Source organism: Aspergillus pseudotamarii (genome assembly GCF_009193445.1).
Source record: "Aspergillus pseudotamarii strain CBS 117625 unplaced genomic scaffold BDV38scaffold_19, whole genome shotgun sequence".
Taxonomy (NCBI): Eukaryota; Fungi; Ascomycota; class Eurotiomycetes; order Eurotiales; family Aspergillaceae; genus Aspergillus; species Aspergillus pseudotamarii.
In genome coordinates, this window is record NW_022475033.1 from 456,986 (window position 1) to 484,150 (window position 27,165).

General features: G+C 49.1%; 10 protein-coding genes across 10 annotated transcripts; 4 read left to right on the forward strand and 6 right to left on the reverse strand.

Moving 5' to 3' along the window:
* Positions 1-404: 404 nt before the first annotated feature.
* BDV38DRAFT_291894 (cytochrome P450) lies at positions 405-2,208 on the forward strand (the record flags this gene model as incomplete). The annotated part of the gene is made up of 5 exons (XM_032061867.1): positions 405-639; positions 702-1,045; positions 1,112-1,723; positions 1,793-1,927; positions 2,011-2,208. The coding sequence occupies 5 exons, from the start codon at positions 405-407 to the stop codon at positions 2,206-2,208; spliced, it is 1,524 nt and encodes a 507-aa protein (XP_031914930.1).
* Positions 2,209-2,857: 649 nt separating this feature from the next.
* Positions 2,858-4,521, reverse strand: BDV38DRAFT_270387 (cytochrome P450; the record flags this gene model as incomplete). Its single annotated transcript, XM_032057144.1, has 2 exons — positions 2,858-4,021; positions 4,090-4,521. 2 exons carry the CDS (start codon positions 4,519-4,521, stop codon positions 2,858-2,860), a joined length of 1,596 nt encoding a protein of 531 aa, XP_031914931.1.
* A 1,581-nt stretch (positions 4,522-6,102) lies between these two features.
* Positions 6,103-10,679, forward strand: BDV38DRAFT_291895 (major facilitator superfamily domain-containing protein; the record flags this gene model as incomplete). Its single annotated transcript, XM_032061868.1, has 6 exons — positions 6,103-6,262; positions 6,317-6,599; positions 6,653-7,819; positions 9,624-9,735; positions 9,796-10,607; positions 10,637-10,679. 6 exons carry the CDS (start codon positions 6,103-6,105, stop codon positions 10,677-10,679), a joined length of 2,577 nt encoding a protein of 858 aa, XP_031914932.1.
* A 286-nt stretch (positions 10,680-10,965) lies between these two features.
* BDV38DRAFT_244044 (alpha/beta hydrolase) lies at positions 10,966-12,208 on the reverse strand. Its single transcript, XM_032054265.1, has 2 exons — positions 11,567-12,208; positions 10,966-11,513 (listed from the first exon to the last, which is right to left on the reverse strand). Exons 1-2 carry the CDS (start codon positions 12,044-12,046, stop codon positions 11,166-11,168), a joined length of 828 nt encoding a protein of 275 aa, XP_031914933.1. The 5' UTR covers positions 12,047-12,208; the 3' UTR covers positions 10,966-11,165.
* Positions 12,209-13,043: 835 nt separating this feature from the next.
* On the forward strand, positions 13,044-14,384 carry BDV38DRAFT_291896 (uncharacterized protein; the record flags this gene model as incomplete). The annotated part of the gene is made up of 2 exons (XM_032061869.1): positions 13,044-13,463; positions 13,526-14,384. Exons 1-2 carry the CDS (start codon positions 13,051-13,053, stop codon positions 14,382-14,384), a joined length of 1,272 nt encoding a protein of 423 aa, XP_031914934.1. The 5' UTR covers positions 13,044-13,050.
* A 940-nt stretch (positions 14,385-15,324) lies between these two features.
* On the reverse strand, positions 15,325-17,142 carry BDV38DRAFT_291898 (putative MFS transporter; the record flags this gene model as incomplete). The annotated part of the gene is made up of 4 exons (XM_032061870.1): positions 15,325-15,370; positions 15,612-16,049; positions 16,111-16,344; positions 16,397-17,142. 4 exons carry the CDS (start codon positions 17,140-17,142, stop codon positions 15,325-15,327), a joined length of 1,464 nt encoding a protein of 487 aa, XP_031914935.1.
* Positions 17,143-18,429: 1,287 nt separating this feature from the next.
* Positions 18,430-18,993, reverse strand: BDV38DRAFT_281804 (uncharacterized protein; the record flags this gene model as incomplete). Its single annotated transcript, XM_032059635.1, has 1 exon — positions 18,430-18,993. One exon carries the CDS (start codon positions 18,991-18,993, stop codon positions 18,430-18,432), a length of 564 nt encoding a protein of 187 aa, XP_031914936.1.
* A 249-nt stretch (positions 18,994-19,242) lies between these two features.
* Positions 19,243-20,598, reverse strand: BDV38DRAFT_291899 (NAD-dependent epimerase/dehydratase family protein; the record flags this gene model as incomplete). Its single annotated transcript, XM_032061871.1, has 5 exons — positions 20,533-20,598; positions 20,278-20,465; positions 20,108-20,211; positions 19,457-20,043; positions 19,243-19,396 (listed from the first exon to the last, which is right to left on the reverse strand). Exons 1-5 carry the CDS (start codon positions 20,571-20,573, stop codon positions 19,243-19,245), a joined length of 1,074 nt encoding a protein of 357 aa, XP_031914937.1. The 5' UTR covers positions 20,574-20,598.
* A 1,325-nt stretch (positions 20,599-21,923) lies between these two features.
* Positions 21,924-23,341, forward strand: BDV38DRAFT_281806 (uncharacterized protein; the record flags this gene model as incomplete). Its single annotated transcript, XM_032059636.1, has 4 exons — positions 21,924-22,242; positions 22,319-22,550; positions 22,619-23,126; positions 23,186-23,341. 4 exons carry the CDS (start codon positions 21,924-21,926, stop codon positions 23,339-23,341), a joined length of 1,215 nt encoding a protein of 404 aa, XP_031914938.1.
* An 859-nt stretch (positions 23,342-24,200) lies between these two features.
* BDV38DRAFT_291901 (inorganic phosphate transporter) lies at positions 24,201-26,120 on the reverse strand (the record flags this gene model as incomplete). The annotated part of the gene is made up of 3 exons (XM_032061872.1): positions 24,201-24,490; positions 24,552-25,976; positions 26,039-26,120. 3 exons carry the CDS (start codon positions 26,118-26,120, stop codon positions 24,201-24,203), a joined length of 1,797 nt encoding a protein of 598 aa, XP_031914939.1.
* Positions 26,121-27,165: the final 1,045 nt, after the last annotated feature.

Below are 27,165 nucleotides of genomic sequence, written 5' to 3' on the forward strand. Positions count from 1 at the left end.
AACTGATCAACTTTGCTGGATATTGACCGCTTGAGTAGGGCTTAAAGATGTATAGACTAGATAGAAGAAGCGGTCGCGTATGCCACGTTCTTGTAGTAGGTATAGTCCTGAAACTTTGCAGCACTAGACCATGCAGACCCCTGCAAGACCACCGTTTTTACATTTGCGATACTTGTTTTCTCCACATCCTCGGAAGGTCTGTTGTCTCTCCGTGGATTGCTGTGCATAGACGTGCATCCTGCTCACCTATAAAGGCCTCCGTGTCGCTTCTGTAGCACCGAACTTTTTCAGGAATCAAGCCAAATGTCATCGACCAAGGGGCGTTGATATCTGTTTTGGTAACTTAATTCAACATACTCCAGTTTCTTTATCGCCCTCATTGCATATACAGACAAACACCCAGCATGCTAGGAACGATCTTGGACACAGTCCAAGGTAATCCTGTTGGGGCGATTGGTGGTCTGCTTGTTGGCTCGCTGCTCATATTCTGGGTTGTACCATTTCTATACAACTTTTTCTTCTCCCCCTTGAGAAATGTGCCTGGACCGTTCTGGGCTCGATTTAGCATTCTCTGGGAATTCCGTCAGCTGGTGAAAGGCCGCTCACATGAAGAATATATCAGATTGCATAAGAAATATGGTCAGTACCGGCAAGCTATTAAAAGTAATACCAGAGCGATGATGTTAAGATTATGAAAATAGGTCCGGTGGTCCGGGTCAGCCCAAAGAGATACAGTGTCATCGACCCACAGGATGTGAAGAAGATATACGGCTTTGGTGGGGATTTTCCAAAATCGGAATTTTACGACTCCTTAGGTGATCCAAAGAATATCTTCACTGTGCGAGATAATGAGGACCATAAGGACCGACGAAGGAAAGTTGCATCCCTGTACACCATGTCGGCCATGGTAGCCTATGAAGACGCAGTCGATCGGATGACAACTCTCTGTATTAAAAAGATGAATGAGCTTGCAGCCAATCGAAAGTTGATCTCGATACCCAAGTTCATGCAGTTCTATGCATTCGATGTGATTGGGGAGATTACGGTACGTTGGACAGAATTTATTTTATCTTCTGTGAGGAAGACTTTGAAGCTAATGAGCCGAAACCAGTTTGACCAAAACTTCGGAATGATGGAGAATATGGGCGATACTCAAGGCATTATCAAAGAGATCCATACCTTGAACAACACGATTGGCTTTATGGGTTTACTACCGGAGTTGCAGAGTACCTTCCGGGCAGCACAGAAACTCTTCTTCAGTGGAACCTCTACTGGTAAACTGACTGAATACATCTGGAGTCAGTACTGGAAGCATCGTAATACGAACAGCGGTGCCAAGCAAAAGTCCCAATACGACACCTTTCTGCGAAAGGTACTTGAGTTGGAGGCTGCCCACAAAGTTGGACGCAATAATGTGCTCGACTCATGTGGATCGAATATCGGCGCCGGTTCTGACACCACTGGTATCACCTTGAGCGCTGCTTTATGGTATATCTACCGTAATCCCGACAAGCTGGCAAAGCTGCGTCAAGAGATTGACACCATGACTGCCGAAGGCCGCATTTCAGATCCAGTGACGTATAAACAAGCGCAAGAGATGCCGTACCTCAACGCTGTCATCAAGGAGACGCTTAGGGTGCATCCTGGTGTTGGGACGATATTGGCAAGAGTTGTACCAAAAGGAGGCATCACCCTTACTGGAGGATATTATGTACCAGAAGGAGTTAAGCATCCCCATACCCTATCTTGAAAATCCTGCTTCCAGCTATGCTGACTTTGACCACACTACTAGACACATATTGGCACGAATGCATGGCCCTTACATTACAGTGAAACCGTTTATGGCTCTGACGCGGATAAATACAGGCCAGAACGCTGGTTGGAGGACAAGCCACAGCCTGACTACAGAGACTCGATGATGTTTGCAGTAAGTTACGAAGCTGATGCTGATGGGGTTTGGGTATAATTGCAAGAATAGTTGAAGCTGACATCACCCCTTTGCGCTCGCAGTTCGGTAGCGGCTCTCGAACCTGCATTGGCCGTAATATCAGCCTCTTGGAGATCACCAAGATCCTGCCCCAGATCGTCCGCAAATTTGACTTGAAGTTCGAGGAGAAGGACCCATGGGACGCATGGTGTGCGTGGTTCGTGTACCCGAAGTACAAGTGCTGGATTGAACCACGGAAGGCTGTCGAAAGTGAGGCTTAGGGCTTTGGTCGTCCCCATTACATGCGACGTGGATAATATTCTTTTGTATAGCGATTGTTCTACATTCTCACCTCTTTACTATTATCTTTGGCCTGTGCCCTTTGTTGGTCTCCTATTATTGACTTAGTTCAATAGAAGGTCTTTGTACGTGCTGTTTGGAGTAGAGGGGCTGTGGTTCCTTTAAGCTAGCCTCGTAGAAACCGCATATTCAGGTGAAATTGACGATAAGATATCTTAGAAAGTGAGACAGTCCAGTATAATCCTGGAATATTATAAACATTGAAACGTGAAGTTTGAGTAGCTCTTTGTCAATGTTAAGCGACTCCAAATGACATATGTAGGAAGCGGAAGGAAATTACATAAAGTGGCTACAGAAAGGAATGTACCATGAATATTGAGGGTGGTCAACAAAAACAAACCAAAAAAAAAAAAGAAGTAGAAAAAAACTAAAAAGTGAAAAGCTAAAATATGAGGGCGACTATTCAACTCCGCAATCAGCCCGCAATGGATATCTAACAAAGCTCATTATAAGTTCGTGGCTGAATATGTTCCCATGGGTATCACAGTTCAACTGAGTTATCATTGTTCCAAGTGCAACCGACGTGCAAGCGTTGGCCCGATTCTGGATAGCCCAGGTTTAATATAAAATCTATAGCTCAGCTTGGTGCATCCTAACAGTCACCCGATCAGCTGGACAGCTGGTGAGGGTAACCCCGTACCGGATCGGGCGATCAGGATAGACATCTTCGATGGAGTCAAAACGCTGCAATAGGCGCACCAACACATAACTCGTATTGGTGAGGGCGAACTGCTGACCGATGCAAGTTCTCGGTCCGCCGCTGAACGGGATGTGCTCCCAGATTGCCTTGCGACCAAACCATCGGTCCGGATTGAACTCCTCGGCATCTTCACCCCAGATATCCTTGCGGCGTTGTAGGACATAACTGCTATAAAGGACTGGTTGGCCTTTTTGGAGATAAATCGGCGACTTGCCATCCTTGCCACCTCCAGTAGGTAATGTAGTGTCCTTGTTAGCACAGCGGCGGTTGAAGGGAACGACAGGATGGAGACGTAAAGTCTCATTGATGAAGTGTTGAAGGTACTGGCATGACTTTAGGGACGAAAAGTCGATATCGCGCGGCTCGCTGTAGGTCCCGAATTGTTCGATGATTTCCTTGCGGAGTCGCTGGAAAATGTTTGGGTGACGGGCGAGGAGAAGGATATTCCAGCTCAGCAGTGACGCAGTTGTATCACGTCCTGCTAGCAGGACATTCAGACACTCGTCTCGGAGCTCGATGGGGTCCCTTGTTCTTTCGGTGAGAGCGTCCACAAAGACATAATGTGACCGGCCTTCTAGGTCTGCCGGCTTTTCCGTTTGCTGTGCTCTCTGTAAAGCCGACTGGACATATCCATCAACGAGGTCGTGCACTACTCGGGTGCATTCACGAAACTCCTTGTTGTTGACTATCCAATATAGGCGCTCAAATCGGAGTCTCGCAGCTAGGTACCATGCACAACGGTCAAAGCTGTTAAGAAAGCTATCTGGCATTTCGCCAGCATCCTGTCCAAGAGCAGTCACTTGGCTATTGCAACTTTTGCCGAAGAGGAATTCTGTGGCGGAATCAAGTGTAAGACGGAAGAAGATGGTCTGGATATCGATGTCAGACGTCCAACCGTGTGGTTGCGTCGGCATAGCTTGCAGGGCATTCTGAACATGGCGTTCTTCCAACTCAAGGTTATTGATTTGCGTTCGCGTAAACTGAGGTCGTATTAGTGATCTTGAGTGGGACCAATCGGCACCATCAGAGACAAACTAAATACGGACATAGCTCGGATCAGTGAACTGGCAAGGTAGGACCATTGATGCCATGGGGCACTCACAATTCCACGACTCATCACAGGCGCCCCTGCGTTGCGGCGCATATCACCCAAGAAAAAGTCATTGAATTGAGTCGCCAACATGGCTTGAATGTTCTTGGGATCGACGGTGAAGAAGTTCTCTCGGCCCGCCTGGCGCACGCGGAAGGTAGAAACATATCTGTTTTGCTGACTGGAAATTACATCGATACGTTTCTGTGATAGCTTGGGAAGAATCTTCTCTCGATCCGCTTGTAATGTTTCGAGGAGGGTCGCGATGCCAAACGGATCCCGAGACGGGTATAACGGAGCCTCTTGGCAGTTTAAGCTGCGAGCCATGTGTGCATGCTGCCATGACGAATAAAAGGAGAATAGCAGGCGTGCCGCCACGATGGCGGCCACGAGAGCGGGAATGAACCACGTTTCCATTAGGGTTGTTGTACGAGCATCGGACATGATTCCTGAGCCGATCTATGTAAGGGCTTGGTTGCAGAGAAATGATCTGCAAGACTCGAATCGGTAGCCCGACACCGAATCTGAGATCCTTATATATAGTGTATAGATATTGGCACGTTGTACTAAATTTAGAAGATAAATTAGAATGTCCTCTGACGTCCGATAAGATCTGATGATGCCCATGGACGTATGGGGCGCCTGAAAACTCTACTTGACCCATTCATGGAAAGCTTAGAGACTGCAGACCTTACACAAATAGCCGTGTATGGAATTAAATCACCTCCATAAGATCAGTAGAACAATATGGACAGTTGTTTTAGGTTGATTCCACAGTTTCCACTAGGATGAGATGGGAGCTAAAACTGTGAGGTACTTCATGGTCCACAGCCCCGCGGGAAACGGAGAATAATCTATTATACGTTTCCAACAATGAGGTTGCGCAGGAGGGCTTCTCCATTGGTCTATCGTGTTGGAGATCTACACAGGCGCTCCATTATGCCTATTTTGGCGGTGTATAGCCGTTGCTGGATCCTGCTTGGCGTCGCTGAGAGTCATCTTGGCGTTTGGGCAGTGCCAGGGAATTCAACTATGGAAGGCTTCCTAGAGCGCCAGGTTTCACCTAGCCTTTTACGTATGTATACAGAATACAGAACTATGATAAAATATCTCGCCTGTAGTGTACCTTATGTCCGAGTCGTGGGTTCAGAACCCTCCTAGTGCGGTCAGAGATTGATGCCAGGTTGACTGCCCAAAGTCAGCAGCCAATACCAGGGACTGGGAGAACCAGTGTGCACTCATAACTGGTAAATGAACAACAGACTTGATAAAGTTTCACCGCTGCTGGTCTGAGCACAGGGTTTAACTAAAGGAATCGGTTGTTCCCGTGATAGAAAGCCATATGGGACTGGGGGGATAGCGCTTAGAGAAATAAACAGCCCCACTGTCTATCTGTTCGGGGAGCCCTAATAACATCATCATCATCAACACCACCGACCACCTGGCACGAGATTAGGCAAAGCTGAACTGACTCGTGTATAGGTGGCTATTTTTAACCGAGAAAAACCACATGTCGCATTCCGACGGAGGATGGTCGCGGTGGACGGTAACTGGACAAGGCAGACCGACCCCATTAGCAAATTATGCGGAGCCACCAAGTGGCCGGCCTGATCTGCAAGTGGAACTTGCACGTGTGGGCGAAATATCCCTGGAGTGTGGTACGGAATGTGATTTGTTTTTGATTCACCCCGCTGTATTGACAATAAGTTCTAATGATTGTGTCCCCAAGAAAGGGCACCAAGTCGCTATGTTGTACTATGATTAAATCACCACGACATAGGATAAAATGTGGTACAGTCAGCCCACCGAGTATCTCCGCGAGGATGCCTCGATTTGCCGAGTGGAGCTAAGCGTGATGCAGGACGCCTAACTATATCTTCTCGCTTACAGATTGCTGCAAGTCTATTCACAACTTGACAGCAAAAATGTATATCTCTATTGGGGCTTTCCCCCTGGCTATCCGCGCTACAGCGATTTTCCGTCTGTTGTCCTATTTTTCATGGTGAGCTCCGTTCGAAAGTCATCATGGCGGATATATCTTCCAGCACCATTTCGCAGCAGTCATCCGGGAAGGAAGCGGCCGCCCTAAAGATAGCTCCAGAGACTCCACGGTCTCGGGATCACATTGCGGATTGGAAATGGAAAGGCAGTCTCGCGGCTGTCATGCTGACAACGGTTATTAATGGTTAGTGAACCATGTTATCGGACTATCCGTAAGTTACTAAATACCATATTGTAGGATATGATGTGAGCAACGTGGCCAACATCCAGCCACGACTATACGAGGCCTTTGGTGACATTGAACTCCTTCCATGGATTGGCCTGTCGTTCAGCTTGGCTGTCTTTGCCTTCCTATCCTTTTCTCGGAAGATTCTATACTGTTTCGACATGCAATGGATCTATATCATCAGCGTTATCGTCTTCATGGTCGGGGCTGCCGTGGCGGGAGCGGCTCATAATTTAGCCACTGTTATTGTCGGCCGGACAATCATGGGTGTCGGCGGTTCTGTGATTTATCAAAGGTGTGCTATGTCTCAGCTCTATTGCAAAGTCTTACGACCTGACCACGGTATAGCAATCTGACATTTGTCGCTGTGTTCGCTACCCCAGCAGAGACACCACGTCTTTTTGGACTCTTGGGTGCATTATGGGCTGTAGGCCTCGTCATCGGTGGCCCGATCGGGTCAGCTCTTGCCTCGAACAGTGCCACAACCTGGCGATGGGCCTTCTATATGAACCTACCATGGGCTGGCCTCGTCCTTGTTATGGCATTCATCTGCATGCCTAGCAAATACTTAGGACCGGACATTCCAGTATGGTCCCGCATCGCAAGGATCGATCCGATCGGCATTACGATGAACATCGCCGTACCGGCTCTATTCTGCATTGCACTGGAGTTCTCCGGACCTGTCTGGGACTGGGGTTCCGGTTCATCTATCGCGGTGTGGGTAGTCTTCGGCGTGCTGCTTGTTGCCTGGATCGTCCAACAATGTTGGTGCATCGGAACAACTCCCGACGAACGTGCCATTCCAGTCCACCTGTTCCATCGCCTCGATCTAGTGCCGCTGTGGATCGCATCCGGATGCGCAGGCGCATCATACGCTGGGACATTGTACTACACCCCGCTCTTCTTCGCCTTCGCTCGCGGCCACAGCCCTTTACAACAAACTGTCCGTCTTCTCCCCTTTGTCGTCGTCTTCATAGTAGTTGTTTTGTTAGTCGGTGGGCTCCTACCCTTGTTCGGCCGCTACAACCTAATCTACATCATCGCCGGCATGGCGACCGTGGCGGGAGCAGGCGCCATGGCCGCAACACTCAGCCCTACTGTCCCGGAATCGCAAGTACTAGGCCTCGAAGCTCTCATTGGAGTCGGGCTCGGCTGTTCATACCAACATGGTGTTGGGATATCCAACGTGATCAATAAAGATCCACGTGATAAGGTGGACAGTGTGGTCATGTTCAATTTGGCGCAGATGGGCGGTATTACTGTTATTCTCTCGATAGCGGGCTCGATCTTCCAGAACGTGGGGTTCCATCTGTTGAAGGATGCAATTGGAGGTAATGGGTTCTCCGAAGAGGATCTACGACAGGCGCTGGCCGGTGTATCGTCTGTTGTGTGGGAATCTGAAGATCCGGACGTGCTTGCTCGTGGGGTTGAGGCTGTTGCCGATGTGCTTGCTCGAGAGTACTATTTGGTTGTCGCTGGTGGGGCACTTTGTTTTGTGTGTGGGTTGGTCATGAGGTGGGAGAGGTTGGACTATGGGAGAGGAAAGGCGCTCGAGGCTTGAAGGTACGTTGGGTAATAGGGCTTGTACTGGAAGTTCTCTCTGTGTTCTAAGACTGGGTTGGTTGGTTGTACGTGGGCGTTCATGGTTACCTTTCGTCTATAGTCTCGACTGCTAGACGTTTCACACTGAGTGCTTTTTCTTTCTTTAGTGATTATTCAATATTCTTTTATAATCTTTATCACCAGATCAGACAAATTGGCATTTGCTGTAATATTCCCTATTCACGCAACCGATACATCTCCCCCAGTTTGGTGTAGAAGGTCTATAACTAATATTCCCGGACAAGGGATACGTTCAGGACAGGGTTTGGAAGGCCCATCATAATAGGAATCCAGATCGAACCTTAGGGAGGAGGAATGAGGGGATTTGGTACCTTCAAGATAGTAATATCTAGTCACATTGTGTGAATCTACTAGGCAAACAACGGCGCCTCCGCAGTCAACATTCCAGATATCGATATGCCTCGCGTTGGCTATGCCTGGGTCCTGGAGAGCACTGTGTTAGTGATCAAAGATAGTGTTATATCAAGAATCCCCGAATACCCTAGTTCATTGGACTATTTTACCCCAGGCTAGTGACTTGATCCTCAGGTCAACATCAGGCTTCGTATCGAATATTATTGGACCAGGACTAAACTCCGGTCGTGGAGCGAGTAGTAATATAGAAGAACTCGACCCTTTTGCGATAAATTTTGCACCAGCTTCACGTTTTGACCGGAACTTTATGGAATAATAGGCATGAACGAAACAGCTTGCAGGAGTCATTTACACTACGAATGCTGTATCTTGCAAAGTTTTCACAGGATCAAATCCACATCTTAGTCTGTACACGTGAGAAAGCCTTACGGGTATACCGTGCGCTGAGGGGTTCCGTCCCTTTGTGAGCGAATTTCCTAAAGGTATTGTTCTTCAGGTGGTGGTATTTGGACCGCCGCGCAGGTGCCACATTGTCTGATAATTGTTTTGATGCCATTTTAGTGCCATGCATGGTTTGAGGTTGTTCGTACTAACGAGTGAGTCAGGGACGGGGTCACGACTGTCGAATACAGGTAATAGCATGTTCTTCAAATTATTCGGAGTTGAGCCGGATTTAACTTTTATCAATCCGAGAGTTTTCTGCTAAAGTTGTTAGTATGCTCTAATGTCGGCACCTGCTTGGGCTTGGAACGGGATTCGGGACGGGATTCAATTCAAACTCCGCGATGATCTAGGTTTTAAGTGATACTTATGTTCATCATGACCACCGAGTAGTGGTCGGTGCAGGTTTTTAACCTGTTACGATATAAAAAATATGAATATTTTTCGGGAGGGTTGTATTTTCAATATGCTATATATATGTCAGAGCTAAGACACTATGTACACAGAGCTGTCGGTGAATCGGGAGTGCCTCCAAAGCGCCCAGCTGATTTCAGGATGGTATAACATTTCCCCTAGTTAATATGAGAGCTATTGTGACCTATCTACCCGGGGTATTTTATACTCCCAGCATTGTTCACACAAATAGATAACTAGACACCGGTAATGAACGTCATCGGGGTTATTGGTCAATGTTGTCGGATTTCGGATTTGAAACCCGAGTCGAGAGTCCTGGAAGGCAAATTCCGACACAGAAGCTGCCGATACCTATGCTTAAATACCCATGCTCCCACTCGCCGGGGTTCGAATTGACTGATGTTCTACTAAATTCATCCTTGTGTGGCAGATTTGCACTGGTTTACTTTTTAACCTATTTCCACCGTTCTGAACTTGTACACCAGAGCCGAGGTCAGAGCGCCATGGCATTCCTATATCAGATGCTAGGAAGCAAGGTCTGGCCACCACGGGACACAACGCCCGATCTGACTGGGCGGACTCTACTCATTACAGGCGCGGTATGTCTCCTTCTAGAGTCCTTTAACGTCGACAGCAATCTCACAAGGGTTGTCTCTTAGAACTCCGGTCTTGGTTATGAATCAGTGATCAAATTCGTTCGTGCCTCTGCCAAAAGAATTATCATTGGTGTACGGTCGGTCGAGAAGGGCGAGGAAGCCAAGAAGGCCATTCTCGCTCAAGCACCCCAGAGCAATGTTATCATAGACGTGTATCATGTAGACATGGTAGACTACACCACAATTGAAGCTTTTGCGTCTCGCGTCCACCGGGAGGTGGAACGCTTGGACTATGTTGTCCTCAACGCTGGCATTAGCCCTCACGCTTACAGGCAATCGGCCTACGGATTCGAATCAGGTATCCAGGTTAACCTGGTCTCGACGACGCTTTTAGCTTTACTTCTGCTGCCGAAGCTATTGGCCAGCCAGACTGACGATTTCACCCCTGTGCTTGAATTGGTGGGGTCCGGCACACACCAACGGATTCCAGCACTGCTGCCGGACACCGATGATCCTGATCAAGATATCCTCGAGGTTTACAACACAGAAACTTCATTCAAAACATTTGGGATTATCCAGCAGTACTCATTAACAAAGCTCTTTCTCATGTATGTGCAGTGGCACCTTGTGAAGCTTGTTGATAACAGAGTCTCTGGATCACCGCGAGTATACGTTGTGGTTGTTGGCCCAGGCCCGACCCAGTCTGGGCTTAGTAGAGACTTTGACAAACACTCATCTTTCGGAGTCCGCATCGCTGTCAACATGATGAACCTTATGATGAAAACATCCGAGCAGGGTGCAAGAACATATATCAGTGGTCTTATGCTTGGGCAAGAAGGCCATGGGCAATTTTGGCAGTGGGACTCGATTAATAGGTGTGTAATAGACATGAAGCCCAATATAGAAGGGAACACGGCGCTAATGAGAGTGAACAACAGGCCTGCTAAGTGGTGTTCGGACCCGAACGCTATTGTGCGATCGGAGCGAGTGTGGGCCAGCATACTCACTGCTGTCGAAAGAGATTTTCCTGGAACTGAGAAAATTGTCGCAAGTATAAGGGATGGAGTCTCTGGTCATTGAAAGGTGCTCCTGAGGTGCTGAATGAAACAGGCTTTAGGCTGTTCATGACTTTGGTTCTAGAGCATGTGTGAGTAATTCAGGAAATACGTGATATGTTCTTACTACTGTGCCAGGCGAACTTGTATTTCACATCGTGGATCATTAAATGTCAGTTCTTTATCCATCTGTTGGAATTGTTTTGTACACTATGGTTTGATGGCGGTGTATATGTATTCATAACAAAACTTCTTAGAGATACAACAAAAGCATCTTCCATTAGGGCGCTGTATCGACTGGATCTTTCACTTGTATCTCTTTTAGTCCTCATCATAGTGGATGTAGCCTTCGCACCAAACTTAACAAAAGCTTCCAGGCTAGACCTGTATTTCATTGGTAAAACCAGCCACCTTCGACACAAGACCCTCCGTCCAGGTCAGATGAGGCGAGTGTCCGGAAGGCGCTCGATAAATGGTGAACTTGTTGCCCTTCTGCTCCTGGAGAGCGACCATGCCCTCCTGATACTCCTTGGGTAGAGTCAAATCGTCCTCAAGGACCAAGTACGCACATGGCAGGGTCGAGTAAGCATCGTTCGTAAGTCTCTCAGTATTGACAGGGGACGCAGTAAGAGTAGCTGCCCATTTTGCAGCGGACTCGGCGTCCAGACCGTTGAAGAAAAAGCGAGGGGCATCGACCGGAGTTCCGAGGCCCTTGACGCCGTGTTTCTAGTATGTGTTAGCTTCAGATGAAGCTTTCATGGTCTTAAATAGATACATACGTGGAATCGCATAAATGGCGGAACAAAGGTCGTCCCGTCCTTTGGCTGGAAAAAACTATGAATAGACTCTCCCACGGGGACAACGAAGGCCCCCATGTAAAATATGCCAATGAGACCGCCTGTCTTGCCCTCGCTGCGGCGAGACTTGGCTTGTAATTCTGGTATGGCTGCCTGGGTCGCAACCCAGCCACCGGATGAATGTGCCAGTAGCAGAACAAATTTTCCGTCCTCCTTAACTAACTTGTCGAGGAGTTGGACCACCGCATTGACATCGTCGGTGTCGCTGGGGTAACCCTCTGGCGGAGGTCCGAGGTCGAAATCCGGATGGTCGACATCCCCAACGTGGAGCTTGCTTAGATCACAAGTTGGCCGATGAGGACAGTGAGTTTCAAATCCTTGAACCTGTAGGTTCTGCATGAAGGGCTCATATGGGGCAGGGCTATGATACGAGCCATGACAAATGACGATAGCAGGTTTCATATTGGTAGTGATCGGGACTACTAACCCTGAAAGACTGTGGTTTCGCAAGCAGTGGTATGGATGTAAAATTCGACGGCATTCGTGGCAGAACGAAGGGAACACGGAGAGGTATTTATATCTGCACCCAGCATGCGTGGGGGCGGAAAGCGAAGCACATTCGCTTAACAATAACAAGTGCGGAAGGGCAGGGATGAGGTGATATTCTTTGTTTAAGTATCGCCCTTGTCATAAAGGCTACTTAGGAAACCCACCGAGTCATAAATGCCAAGATGAATATAGACAAGGATCAGCCAGGGTCTGATCGAGAATTGTGCCGCGGCAGCACAGAGCCTCATGTCAGTCTATCGCACAATAACCCTAGATGTAGTCCGACCCGCATCGAAGATCCTGGCTTAGCCCAGGCTCATGGTTGGATCAGGGAGTGGGCGCCCTTGGTCTGCAGCCACCCGTCTGTGGTGTAACATTCGGAATTATAGAACAGACTATAGAATGCTATGATCTCATAGTTGAAGTCCTAAGTGACTAAGTTTAACAGACAGATATCCAAGTTACTTAAAGAGGACGGTAATAGCGATTGAGCTAGCGCGCTAGACAGTATATGGAAGAGATTACAATAGTTAGATGTAAATATCCGACGAATGAGATTGACATTTTCCCTATTGGCGGCTCGGGACGAGAGGCTTGGATACTACATAAAGGACTATCTACCACTAAACTACTAGTCGTAGTGGGTGTTGCTTAAGCGCTTCGCCCAGTTGAACATCAGTGTCTTATTGGCCAGCTAATTTAAGAGCGTGCCCGCCCCGCACGAACCGATGAATGGCACGCCCCTCACTCACTCACTCACTCACTCGCGCACGCACTCACTCACCCATGCATCCTGCTCGCCGAAGCGCCGAGCTCTACATATATATTTGTGGGTTCTCTCACATGCTCATATCTTCATTTCCTACTCTTCTTCTCATGTTCTTTCCTTGCGTCTAACGGACGACTCCTCATTCGACATGGCAGAACCTTTGTCACTTGCTTCTAGTCTACTTGCCCTAGCTGGGTTTGCGTTTCAGACGACCAAGTCCCTCTACCAAGTGATTGAAAGTTTCAGGTCTTCGAAGAGAGCGATCCGCGAACTCCGCTTTGAAGTTGAGTCTCTAACCCAAGCCCTCGCAAGCCTCGAAAAGGCGTCCGCCGAAAATGAGGCTGAGCTCAGGGCGCTGAAGCTGCCTTTACTACGTTGCGGGAAAACCTGCAAGGAATTCGAAGAGGTTATCATTAAATGCACGAGTCATTCACGCGAGCAGAGGACGAGCTTCCGTGACTGGGCAAAGTTGCAGTATATGGGGGGTGATATCGCGGATCTTCGGACCACTCTGGCCGGTTACAAGGCGACCATTAATATTGCTTTAGGAGGTGCGACCTTGTGAGTACTCTAGCCAGCGGGATAAAAAAATAGCCTTCTTCGTGTACTTATGTGTGAGCTAGTCGCCAAGCTACTGTCACAGTGAATGTCCTGGAGGAATATAAGGAGATGATTGCAGAGGCAACGTCCGATCTCCAGGATCACTTACAAGGGATCAATGATCGAGTGAAGTCGATTGAAGAAACAGGTCACGTTCAGCATTTGGATGTCGACCTGAGTGTAGTGAGAGAGGAAAAAGAGAGTACAGAGCAATGCCTCCTGATTTGCACCCAAGTCTCCAACTATATCGAAGGGATGCAAGCGCGCCTACCCCGGGACTCTCAGAATGTTCCTATGCTAACAGTCAAGCCTGCATCCCTTAGCGGCTTTGATTCTACCAAGGCGTATATAGCGACCGATGACATGCTGAACGACTTCAGACATAAGCTTTCCTTGAATGCTCGGAATCTTGAAGCCCGGCTAAATACCCTAGACCACCAGCTGCAGGACTTTATCGAGGTTGGGACCTTACAGTCACGGGAAGGAAGAGCCAGACTTGAACTCATTCGAGAGGAAAGGGACAGTATTGCACAATGCCTGAGGATATGTGCGGACGCATCCGACATTGCAGGAAAGGCTCGGACCAATTCATTCGAAGATGTGACTTCAGCTGATGAGTCCCACCAATTGGTCGTGTCGACTATTGGGGATTTAATATCAGCGAAACACATCACTACAGGAGCTAGGTCTGTTCAGTGGCTCGGACAGATGTCCGACGATTCATTACAGCAACTCTCTCGCGATCAGAGAATGCGCCACGGAGAACCGGATGACACGGCTATGCAGACAGGACGTGATAGTTTCAACGGGCGGTATGGTGCTGGGTACCAACTGCGCCACGAACAGATAGAGATGGGGCGTCCTTATAACAACAGCCGCTAGATTAGGAGCTACAAATCTTTGTTCGTATTTGCAGGATTTATTGGTAACTAAGGGGGCTGAGCTATTGTTCATCTTGGATTGGTTCTGCTCGACAATCAAAATAAATCGATACACTAGTACATTGATCATAGTGGAAATACACTCATCGAAGTGCTTTGTTGGATTACTGGTGCCCAACCCCAAGAGTTACGACTTTGAGGACTTGGAATGGCCGCCATGGGCACTTTAGAACGTGACCTTCTTCAACACAATATAGTAAAATATCATTGATGCAATAACCGGAAAGAACATATCCCGTTGCTTCAACCGAAAACATATTCTCATAACTCTTATACGCGACATATAAGGCAGTGCAAAATATGGTGTCGGTTGCAGTATGTAGATCTGGATTCACGTATTATGTACCATTAGCTTTATGCCTTGCTGGTATGTGATAGGGAATAATCCCTTAACTTGTGTGTGTGTGGGGTACATCCGACTAAAATCTGACACTTTGTCCTGTTAGCCAGGCGTTTAGTGTACTTGGTAAACGACGCAAAGATTATTGTGGCTCTGCGCTCAGATACCATAAGTGGATATACTGATAGGCTGTGGACCATATTAAAGGTACTTCAGCCTTGCATTACATTGCGGTACGTGTGCTGGAATCATTGGCTCACACAACAAAGCTTGACGAGTCTCAATGCGCCGCAGCGGATTAGACTGTAGGCTGGGGTACTACCCAGGATATCTACTGCTTTTAATCCCGTCGTTCTCGGAACTTGAACTGCTCTCGTTACAGCTAGCATTTTGAATCGTGCGTCACATGCTGCTCTATTTGGCTTTGGGCCTAACATGATTCGAAATTGCGAGTGAAATGGAAATTTTCGTTCTCAGCGAGTTCAACACAAGATGGCGAGAGACGACACCGTACTTTGTCACGCTTGCAGACAGATCACATTCAAAGATCTTGTAATGGACTTTGAGCATTCTGACTTGTCAGGAAGCTCTTCTGTTAGGTAGGTCTTGCCCATTATGTAACCTCATGATATGTTCCTTCAGCAAATTGCACACGGAAATCTTTCTAGACGCGCGAGGACAATGCAGCGGCTGGCTAAAACAACCCTCACAAAACTAACACTTCAATCCTGCTTCAAGCCAACCCTGCCCGCCTTCCTCAATCCAAAAAACCCCACAAGGGTACAAACAATCATCGACCCAAACATCGTCCAAAAGCTGGCCCGATACCCATCCATCAATGCATACCGCTCCTTCGCCGCCCCAGATTGATCTGTCACAACCGTCGAAATAACCTGCAACACTGCAAGTCCCAGGGCACTCCCGAATTGCGCCGAGGTGTTGAACACTGCACCAGCCAGAGCTTGCGTGTCGTCCGGGAAGACATCGGTAATGACGATCAGACCGACAGTGAACAGGGCGTCAAAGCTAACGGGTTGGAGGATTTGTGCGAAGAAGGCATTACCCCAGTATGGCCAGGAGGGTTGAATGACGGCCATTAGGAGGGGGGAGCCAGCGCAGAGGAGCGAGGTAATTGTTACGATCCAGACAGCGCGGATCTTGTGGACGAAAAGCCCGATAATTAAGTTTAGGAGGGCGCCGACTATCAGACTGGGGAGGATGCGGATGGAGGCTTGTAGGGCTGAGAGGTATTGGACTTCTTGGAAGCTGGGGTGGTTGTTAGTGGGGAGTGTGGGGAGAGGGGGGATTCAATTGTGGGGCGGCTTACAATAAACTGGCGAAGAGTTCCATGGAGTTGAGCACTGCGTTGGACAGGGCCACTGTGGCGCAGACGCTGGAGAAGGAGGTGTTTCTCCATAAGGAGTTCGGGATTAGGGCTACTTTGTTTCGCTTGACACGATGGTGCGATGAGATGATGAAGAGTGGAAGGGCGATTGCTGCCAGGCATAGGATGACGATGCTGTCGACAGATTTGATGCGGGACGGTTCCGCGCTTACAATACTGTGATGTTGTTAAATTTTGTTTAATTTCATGGTGGGAATGTGGTGCGTACGCCAGGAGGTAACAGAGTAGGGCCATGAATGCGGAAGCCAGAAAGGCGCCGAGCCAGTCAATCCTCGTCCGCACATTGTGGAGAAGACTTTGGTCTTGAACAACTTTGTTCTTGGGCAGGGTCCAGACTGCAATCACTGCAAAGAAGAGAGTGATTCCCCCTGCGATGTACCATCCTGCTCGCCAGCCGATTGTGTCGACTAGAACACCGCCCACGACTAGTCCGAGCGAAAAACCCAGGGGCTGGCTGAGACCGATGCATGAGAAAGCAAGATTACGGCCTCTGCCTTGGGGCAGAAGCTGGGTGATGATGGAGACAGAAGAGGCCAAATGGAAGGCGAGGCCAACGCCTTGCAGAGCCCTCATTACGACTAGCCCTTCTCCATTCCGAGCTAATCCCTGCCCGATCATCAAGGCTCCGCTGGAGAAAGATCCGACCAGTTCAACCCATCGTGGGCCAATGGTGTCAGCAAGAGAGCCGGCGAGGAGTAGTGTCGATGCAGTAGCGAGACTACTAACTGATGAGGGCCAGAAGGCTAGAGAAGAGGGCAGTTCAAGATCCTTGGTGATGGTCGGCAGTGCGATAGTCACCAGGCCATTGATCAGGCTAGCGGTAAGAGTGACGCCGACGAGCTGCACTATGACTACAACCTGTTGCAGACGAGTGTTTTTGATTGCTTGTCTATCCACTGATGATACTGAAGATACCGAGGATGCCAGTGGTGGCGAGTCAATCTGCGCCGTCATCGTTGTTGTAGTTGTCGGCGCCATTTTGGTAACAAAATTGTGTATGGGGAAAAAGGCGGAAATGCCCTGATACCGGTCATCGTGGGCACCTGGAGTCGGAAAAATTTGGCCCGGTTGAAAATATGGAGACGAGAGGGTTTTAGCCACTCAATTACTTAATGGGATCCAGTTGTTCTCCAGAGATTTTTGATAATCTGATTAGATCGCAGTCTAACCGAATGGAGTAACATATCTTTCGATATTCTAGTTACGCTTTTACCATACCGGGAGTTTATCGAACTTTATTTATGTGTTTCTATAGATAGCGATGCCTTAGTAGAGGTCATAGCAGATAATGTTCTGGCCTAGGCATGAATAACCATTCCAATTTTGAATACTCACGAATGCACCGGAGATATATCACATCTTCCAGAGGTGGAATACCTATATCCTCCGGCCATTTGAAAGCTGAGACAAAAGGAAAGCTATTCGCAGAGCCTAGCAACTGAGCATGGTGTACTTACTCACCCGGAAACCATTACATCTGCCAGCATTTGTCGTAGCATAGAATACTAACGCCAAGTGTTGAGTGGGATGTCTCCGAGTCTTGGCCCGGAATGGCCTGCCTAAATTGGTTAACCCGGTGATCCTTTGGCCAACTTTTTGATGGTGGAATTTGCACCCAAGGTCACGGCAGAATGTCAACTTGACCAACCCACTCCTTAGTAGACGGCGAGTACCGGGTAGAAAAGTCGGGGTCTAGCCCACGGCAATGTGTAATAGAGTTTGACAAAAGAGCGAGGCTCGTTGCCAACCCCTAAAATACCACGAGGGGAAGGAGAGAAACTCACCAATAATGAGAATGCTCTTAGTGGGTAGAGGTTCCCACATCGGGTGGTTGTCAGCCCTAACCGGCCGTCGATTCTTTGACACGTGCCACATGTTCACATTCTCGACGCATCAACAGGATGCACCATCCATCCCCCATTATATGGTGACCAGCGGAAAAAGCGAAGGCAAAAGTCACGATGATTCTTGGATGTTTTATCAAGTATCGACACGGGAAACAGTCTTCCACGCCGCACCGGACTTCGCCCAAATGACACATCACACAGGCCATCCTCGAGCGCTTGCGCTTTTCTTCTGCCGGAGTTGCGAGGCAGCCAAATGGGATCGTTTGCAATGCCTTCATTCGGGCCCCGGCAGTGTCATTGCCAGAGAACAAAGGGTCACCCCCGAAGCATCGTAAGCACAGTGCCCGTGATTTGGGATAGGAGAGAGACCATAGGATGACCGTACATTTCACTATCACCCAATATAGGCTGGACTAGATTGAAACGAACACCTTAAGCAGTCCACTCGAGTGCAAGCCCTTTGCTGGCGGTTGTAAGAGCAGCCTAGGTAACAGACCGCACCAGGCCGAGGGCGAGATGCCGATATACTCCAAACTGCGACAAAGACGCCCTCACGACTTGTTTTCACGAGGTAGGGAGCGACGACCTTGCTGCTGCAGTACAAGGCTTTGAGGCTAACGCTTAACATCAGATCGTAATCCTGTTCGGGAGCATTGATGGTTGAATGTGTCCCAGGGTTCACCCTACCATTATTGACCACGTCTAGATGATGAAATGTGCTAATGGTGAACTCCAGTACTGTTTTCCGATCCGTTTCTGAAGCGACGTCTACTGGAAGGCTCAACGCCTGTGTTGACGGAAAGTTATTGGCGATTCTGGTGGCAATAGAGGGATGGATATCGACAACGACTACTTCGGTTCCTTCACGCACAAACTTCTGGACGTTACCTGTTCCAAAACCACCACCCCCTCCAGTGACGATGGCGACTTTGCCAGAGAGTCTTCCTGTAAAAGCCATGATGTAGCTGACGGTAAAGATTGGTTGAAGGAAGAATATATGTATTGAATTTAGATCTCCCCGTATTCGAGGGCCAACGACAAGGACAAGAAAAGCAAGTTTGTGTATGTTATAAAGGTCTACAAATGCTGAGAGCAGGGAAGGAACACCGAGACTCACCCCCGCATGCTAACTATGTTGTTGCAGAGATGCCCTAAGCCGAAAACTACGGTAACCTCTAATATCCAAGCTCCACGGATATTCGGTTATTTATTCGCGTTGCCTCATTACAATGGGCAAAGCCTTGGGCCTAGGCTTGTTCCGAACGTATTCCTCCAGTTCCTCTGCGAAGGTTTCCTTCCACCGATCTTCGCGGCTCGGTTTCCACCCCAAGTTACGGGCGAGTGCAGCTTTGCAACGAGCACTATCGGACAATATCCAGTCAGCTGCTTTCCGCGAAGCCGAGAGAAAATGTGCGACTTACTTTGCACCAAATGATAATTCCGCCCGGAACGCATTTCCTCCTGCAAAAGCATCCGCCGCTTCCTGCAGGGACACTTTAGAGATGTTGGAAAAGAGCCCGAGTTTGGCGCCTGCGTCCGCGAGGCGCTGCGCCATCTCCAGATGCGTATGCTCCCCGGTCTCACAAAAATATATCCCTCGTCTGCCCGAAGGAAGATCTGACCCATCAAGAATCTTCCGGAGAAGTAAAGCAAAAAGGTCTGTCAGATCCTCGATGTGCACATGTGTCCAAATTGTCTGGCCATTGCCAATCACTTTCACATGTTGGCTTTTCAGGGCGTCCGCGATGATTGCTGGAAGCTGGACAGACCATTTGTTGAAAGGTCCAGTGCCAATGCCAAATATTGTTGGCGCCATGATAACGTACGTCGCGACCCCGAGACTTTCACCCGTTTCAACAACGGCGATATCAGTCGTGCGTTGGTAGTAGGCTTCCTTTGCCTCGCGGGACTTTTCATAGCCATAGATATCATCCTCGTCGGAGAATATCTGTGTTTCGATGAAGTTTGACGAATGAGGCCGGTCGCTTAGGTTCGATGTACCCGAGATCTAGAGGTAATAAAACTCATCATACTGTTCTTGGGGCGGGTGCAGAAGACATCGGGATGCTTACCTGGATATAGTGAGCTTGCTGCCCGGTAGAACGTCTCACAGCAAGGCCCCTGAGAAAGGCCTTCGCGGATTCCGTGTGCCAACCTGCACCTGCGTGAATTATAACTGTATGTGGTCAGTGGGAAATATGGCGTACGATTAGCCAATGATACAGAAAGAATGCCAGCATACTGTCAAACTCTTCACCCAATTTTTCTAGTCGGTTGAGCTCATCAAAATCCTGGACAAGGATGGAATGAACACCTTCCAAATCATTGATCACGGCAGCCTGCTCTTTAGATCGCACAACTCCCCCGACATTCAGTGGAAGATGACCCTGCGATCTCCGATCGAGGATTGCAGACAGAACGGAGCCCCCACTGTGTCGAGTGTCAAGAGCGTAAACTTTTGCTAATCTCCTAGGATGTGGAAGGTTGAGCCACTTACATATACCCAGTTACTCCTGTGATCAAGATGGAGGAGACCATGTTGTTAGTACGCCGTGAACCTGAATGATGATAGATGTTCAGGTTTTGGTCTTCTCGGCATGCCGCAGATCGCTCGGCTTTCTTATAAGCGGCAGTGGAGCCCTGTAGTTCGTCACATTGGCGGCGGCGGGGGTTGCTTACAAATGCTCTACACGGCAAACCGGATCTGTTCATTGAACTTGGATTGTATTGAGGTCCCTCGATAGGAGTCACTACATGAATAGTGATATATCGGATGGAATACCTATGAAAGTCTCTTCATACATAAGGTCCATTGGGAAAAGTGCTCAAGACTTTTGGCCTTGGGTGAGATTACTATCCATCATTGGCGTATACATCATGCCTGTATTTGTGAGCACTTGCCCCCACAATATAACGTAGCGATAGATCTAGAGTACGGGTCATACCTAGACAAACACTATTGATTCGAAGTCGGCGTGCTCAGCATTCTATGCCGAGCACTCTTGCACATGCTGAAGCACCTGTCCTCCTACCAGCAACAACAGTGATGTTTCAAACGCAGGTAATATATTTTATTAGTATTATATATCATGGCATGCAAATGTTAAATCTACCACCGTCAAACCCGTTCATCAGGTTATCCGTCAACAAACTCTCAATCCATCGATCGGGCAAGGCAATCTCATCTGCTTGCTGCGACTGCGACTGCCCACGATCCATTGGTGTCTTCGTCACGGACCTGTTAGCCGTCGATGAGGCCTGCCAGAGTCCAGCATATGTCCTATCGCCTGCTGACTATCCAATCTTGGGCAGATCGTTTCCACCCATGAGCATCCCCATTCGTTTCGTTATACTGTCAAAGGCTCGGAATGTCCATTCTGTGTTGGGCCACCGAGCACGGAGATACGCAAGCGTTCTGTGAGTCTGAGTTGTCGCGGCCACTACGAGATCGAGTATCTGACAAACAGCCGGTTCAAATACCTTGGTGACAGATTCGATGTGCGCGAGTATGATGGACGCGACTTGACTTGGTACTACGGATTGGTTGACGGACAAGACAAGCAGCCTACTGATGTGCCGCCACCCATGTACTAGGTTTTTTGGTGATTCTTGGTAGACTTCATTGTTGTCAAAATATACATCATTGTTCAATATTTGGTATATTCTACCGATAGGCCTAGGTTGGCATAGGCGCAGACCCCCATCGCGTCTATAAATGCTACCCATCTAGATGAGCAGTCCTCGAAAAGGACAAGATCTACCAGATATTTGAAAGTTGAAAGTTCTCTCCCTCATCATGACCTCAATGCCCCACCAACCCCATTTTTCAGATCCAACATCTCGAGTGGCCGCAGCACTCTTCGGCCCCATCGTCATCCGCAAGAATCAATGGCAGACATTCTTCTCGAACCAGTTGTCCTTGGGGACAATATCCACCTCCGCAACCGCATCTGCATGGGCTCCATGACGCGGAACCGTTGCATCGATAATAGCAAGCCCACTGATGCCAGTATCAAGCACTACGTGAGTAGAGCGCAGGATGGCCCTGGACTTATCATTGCCGAGGGCACATTCATCAGCCCGCACGGTGCTGAATGGCCCCATGCGCCAGTGATGTATAACCAGGAGCACGCGGATGCTTGGTCCAAAGTGACCAGCGCGGTGCATGAGGTTGGAGGCAAGATCTTCTTCCAGCCGTGGCATCCAGGTGAGTTGAATATTTGTTAGAAGAGATCAGATGAGCAAGAATGGAGAGGCTCACTTGGAGACCTATAAACTTGTAGGAAGAATCCAAAATGAGAATATGCCGATGCTTAAGGAAGCTGGCGCCCCAGTTCACGCCCCATCCAAGGTCCCTGCCAAGGGCGGCAAGTTCCGTACGTTGGAGGGAACTCCAGGCTATACACACAACATCACGGAAATCGATGATCCAAGTTCCATTGTCGAGCAATTCCGCCATTCGAGCGCTTTGGCTCAACAGGCCGGATTCGATGGCATCGAGCTTCTTTCACAAGGGTAATGTCATGTGACCTTTCTCTTGGGCTTGGAGTCATTTCTACTGACGCTGACATTTGCTCGAATAGTGGTTACCTTCTCCACAACTTCCTCTGCTCGCACGCAAATTTGCGGATAGACCAATATGGTGGCTCTGCCGAAAACCGCTGTCGTTTTCCTCTTGAAGTGCTTGACTCAATCATTGAAGTCTGGGGTCCCCGGGTCGTGGGAATCAAGATCTGTCCACCGGACGACTACAACGATTCTGCCATTTCCTACGAGGAATTGACTGAGACATATACGTATTACATCAAGGAGCTCATGCGCCGGGATCTCGCCTTTATCAACCTTTCGCGACGCGGTTGTCAGGTTGGGCGGGAGACTGATGCGTACTTCAGATCCCAGCCGAGGCCCGAGGGCAAAGAACTGCCATCTGGCTATGAGCCTTGGTCTCAGTTTGGGCACTTGATCAAGTATCCCGGGAGCCGAACTATGCTCATGGTCAACCACGAATACACCCCCGAGGAGGCAAGGGACCTGATTAAGCAAGCGAAGATCGACCTTGTCACATTTGCCCGGCCGTTTATTTATAACCCGGTAGGAGACAGTCTTCTCAAGTATCGTTGAACCACAAGTGCTGACCTGGTGTGATATAGGATTTGGTCAGCCGCATCAAATCCGGCCTGCCTTTCGCCATGAACGACCGCGGAGGCAGAGTCAACTATGGACCCTTCCAAGATCCCAACGAAAATTACAATGACTGGCCATTACATGAAAAGAACCAATTTCATAGCCAACAGGCCGTTAGCTAGGTAGCAGATGTCGGGAAACGGAGCAGCGTCGGCCTACCACATTCGGGCATATAAAATTATACCAGCATGTACATGTTACAACCTGTTTCAGACTATGGCCAAAGACATACGAAGACTAAATGCTTTGTCTGCTCTTTTTCGTTGAAACTGGCCACCTTTCGATATGGTATCAAACTTGTTAGAATCCGCCGGCTAGTAGGTCAGGCGTAGAGTTGATATCGGGTCGGGCTCGGATTCAAAAATTAAGACCCGAACTCGACCTGGCTTCTAGGACTGGTTTCACATATGATACCCCGTATCTGCCCCAAACCCATGGTCTCTTAAGTTAACCTACCCTGTAAAAACCTGAAACACCTATTAGTAGACCTAGATAAGTAAGATACAACTTAGTAATTATGTACCTTACCGATATAGGTTTAGACTAGGACCTTAAACCTATTTTTAAAGCTGTCTCTCTCTACCAATTCTATATATATAGACTTGTTATTTGAGATATACATGTAAAATTTAGATCGACATAGAACTACTAAGAAACTCTAGAAAAATTCGGATTTTTAGATCACATAACCTTTGCGGGTTTTCTGCGGATTTTCTGGGTTTGGGGCGGGTTTTGCGGGGAACCCCGATCAACTCAAGTCCTAGATAACTTTCTCTTGAATAATATTAGAGACTTAATATTCTGTAGCTTGGTATCTGGCTTTGTGCCATAGGGTATCGCATATTAGAAAAATGCTACTATAAGTACGTAGCTATAATGTCTGCTATCCCACGCCGTAGTTACATGGAAGTAGAGAAAACAAAGGAAAATTAATATATGCAGGGAGCTGAGTCATAGCTGGGGAATGTCAAAAAGGAGCGACTAAGAAGAAAAGTGAGGAGCGTTCAGGAAGAGACCCATCAGGACTCCACCCAGGGTGCCAGCAATAGGAATCGTCATAACCCATCCAATCATGAGCAGAAGAACTCGTTGCCAGTTCACGGCCTTCCAGGTACCGTTACAAAGGCCGACACCGACGGTAGCACCAGTGATACACATAGAGGTCGATACGGGGAGGGAGTATTGCGAGAAGACGAGGACGGTCAATGCGGCGCCCAACTCCATGGAGCAACCACGACTGGGTGAGTGGTATGTAATCTTGTTACCCATGACTGTGAAGAAACAATAATTAGCCAAATGATCTCGACGGAGTACTGAACCAACATCACTTACCCTTCATGATGTTGTAGCCATAAGTGATGAGACCAGCAGAGATGGTAAGAGCAAGAACAGCGAGCTGCCACACAGGGACGGGGGCCTTCGACTGCTGGGCATCGCCAGTCCTCCAGGCGGAGTACATCACGGCCCAAGGACCCACGGAGTTTCCAATGTCGTTGGCGCCGTGAGCGAAGGAAGCAGTGCAAGCGGTCAGAACCTGAACGAACGAGTAGGTGTGCTCGACCTCATTGGGGTACTTCGGGGCATGTGCGTATACCCGGGCCATGCGCTCACCTTCTGGGGTGCCGTGGACACCAGATTGAGCCGCATGGATGTCGTAGTTCATACCGTAGAGCAGACCCACGGTGATCATGGCTGGCACCCGCTTGGCCAGTCTCACCATGTTCCGCCATTCATAGATCTCACCGGCGCCCATAGGGTTGTCCCGCAAGGTGCGCATCGCCCATCCCAGGGGGCCACGCTTCTTCATGAGCCTGGCATGGAACCTAGCCTCGCCCTGAGCGACGAGCTCTTGGTAAGTGGCCTGGGTTTCGGCCATAACAAGGGCCTTTTCCTTTGTTTGGGTTTGGTCCTTGCCAAGCTCTCCGGTAGTGGAACCAGCCGTCGAGGGGACAGATGCCACGTCATCGTGGTCCTCCTGGACGACCGCGTAGTCGGGAACTTTCGCTTGTTCTCCAGCATTCGGAGCCGCGCGCTGGAGAAGCAGGGGCCCCATGATGAACATCCACCACTTCACATCCTGGTCTTTCTTGATCACACGTGCATGCACGAACGGAACGAAAAAGATTGCCGATAGCACGGCGACACCACCACCACATCCCAATGTCACGGCGGCAATATACCAACCAGGCTTCTTGCTCAGGCCCAGGCTGGGCGAGCCCTTGTACACAATGGAAAGGGTACAGAGGGTAGCGGCCAGGAGGAACCAAAAGGGAGATGAATATACCGCCCAGGGGACAGGGTTCTTCCGCATGTGGACGATGACTTTGATCAACATGAAGATAATGGCACCGAACGCGCCAGAGATGACGGGCGCCATTCCCAGACCCGCAAAGATGGCCCCGAGACCTTTTCCATCATTCCAGCCCCATTGCACCTTGGATGCACCAGCGGTTGCAACACCCACACCAGCGACGGCGGAGACGAGAGAGTAGGTGGAGGAGACGTGGGTGGAGTGTCGGGTACACCACATGACCCACGAGGAGGCGGCCGCGAGGGCACAGGCGAATGCCAGTAACTGAATACTCGCGTCCCCCCGAAAAGCGGACACAGGAATAATTCCGTTCTTGATGGTGTCGGCGGTACGGGCACCGACACAGACGGCACCGAGAAACTCGAAGATGGTCCCGAAGATCATGGCCTGTCGATAGGAAATCGAACGGGACGACACACTAGTCGCCCAAGAGTTTGCGACATCATCTGAGATAGAAGGTTAGTCATTCCCGTGCTACCGTAGGTCGATCCATGAGGTGACGACTCACTTGCACCGTTGTTGTACGCGTCCAACAAGGCAAAGATTGTGCCAATGGCAAACACGTAGGTATACTCGTCGAGCACCGCCATTTTGAGCGAGAGAGTTAACCGGGTTAACTAATGCTCGTCAAAAGGAAGAGAAGATGAGATATGCGTAGAGAAGAACAGAGAAAGACGAGGGATCAAGATGACAGGAGGCAAGGTTTTATGTAGGTGGCCCCCCGTCTAGTAGGGTTGTAGATGAAAAGTGGGACAGCGTTCCAACGAAGGCGTTCACCACCCAGTGGCAGGCTAAGACGCTAGTCCACTTAGCTGTACGGTCAAGCCCCGACGGTGGAAAGTTTCACATACTATGGGGGCTTCTTGTCAGAATCTAAGCCTTCTCGGCAGTGGAAGGAGTGGTTGGCACCCACGTGGCCCCTGACTTGGACATACGACCGTGGACGAAGGAATACACAGAAATCGATCTCAATATCTCTATAGAAAATAGAAAAACAAAAGAATGGAGGAAAAGAAACAAAAAGACAAAAGAGGGGATTTGATGTCTACACGGAAAGTAACTCTGTGACGAACAGGCCCGTAAAATTCTCCGAGTCAAGCCCTATACTACTGACCAGGTACTACTAAGTCCAGTCACTTCCTCCCTCCACTAGCCGCACTACTACTGCACATAATCCTCCCCAAACGACTGGTATTTTTCCGGATGGTGACAGACTTCGTGTCTCACCTTGTCGGGGCGTCCGTTAGGCAATACGAGGGTGCCTTTTCCACCGCATGACGGTGGGATTGCATCTAGACGGTGGTCGCCAGACCGGACACGTTCCTCGCTCGCGCAGTCTGATTCGTAGCCGTCGGCTCACAGAGCAGTTACGCCCGTGGCTTGGAGCTGACCAGAGCTTCACCCACGACCGGCGTACTTGGCACCCTTGGCAGAGGTCAATGGCTACTAATCTTTATACGACTGGCCGTGGTGATACTCCTCAATCTCTGCCTCCGGGACCAGGCTTGGCATCGGAGCTGCATTGACCCAATCAGCGGGCCCACCGCTACCACGAGCTCCCTATCGACTCCCCGCTTGGTCCATGCGTTGATGGTGCCAAGACTCCCTCCCCTGTATAATTTAATTAAGCCTTCT

Coding starts and splice junctions, on each gene's coding strand:
- BDV38DRAFT_244044 (XM_032054265.1), bottom strand. CDS start 12,046: ATGAAACCTGCTATCGTCATTTGTCATGGCTCGTATCATAGCCCTGCC. Junction 11,514..11,566: donor CGCCATTTATGCGATTCCAC/GTATGTATCTAT, acceptor AACACATACTAG/AAACACGGCGTCAAGGGCCT.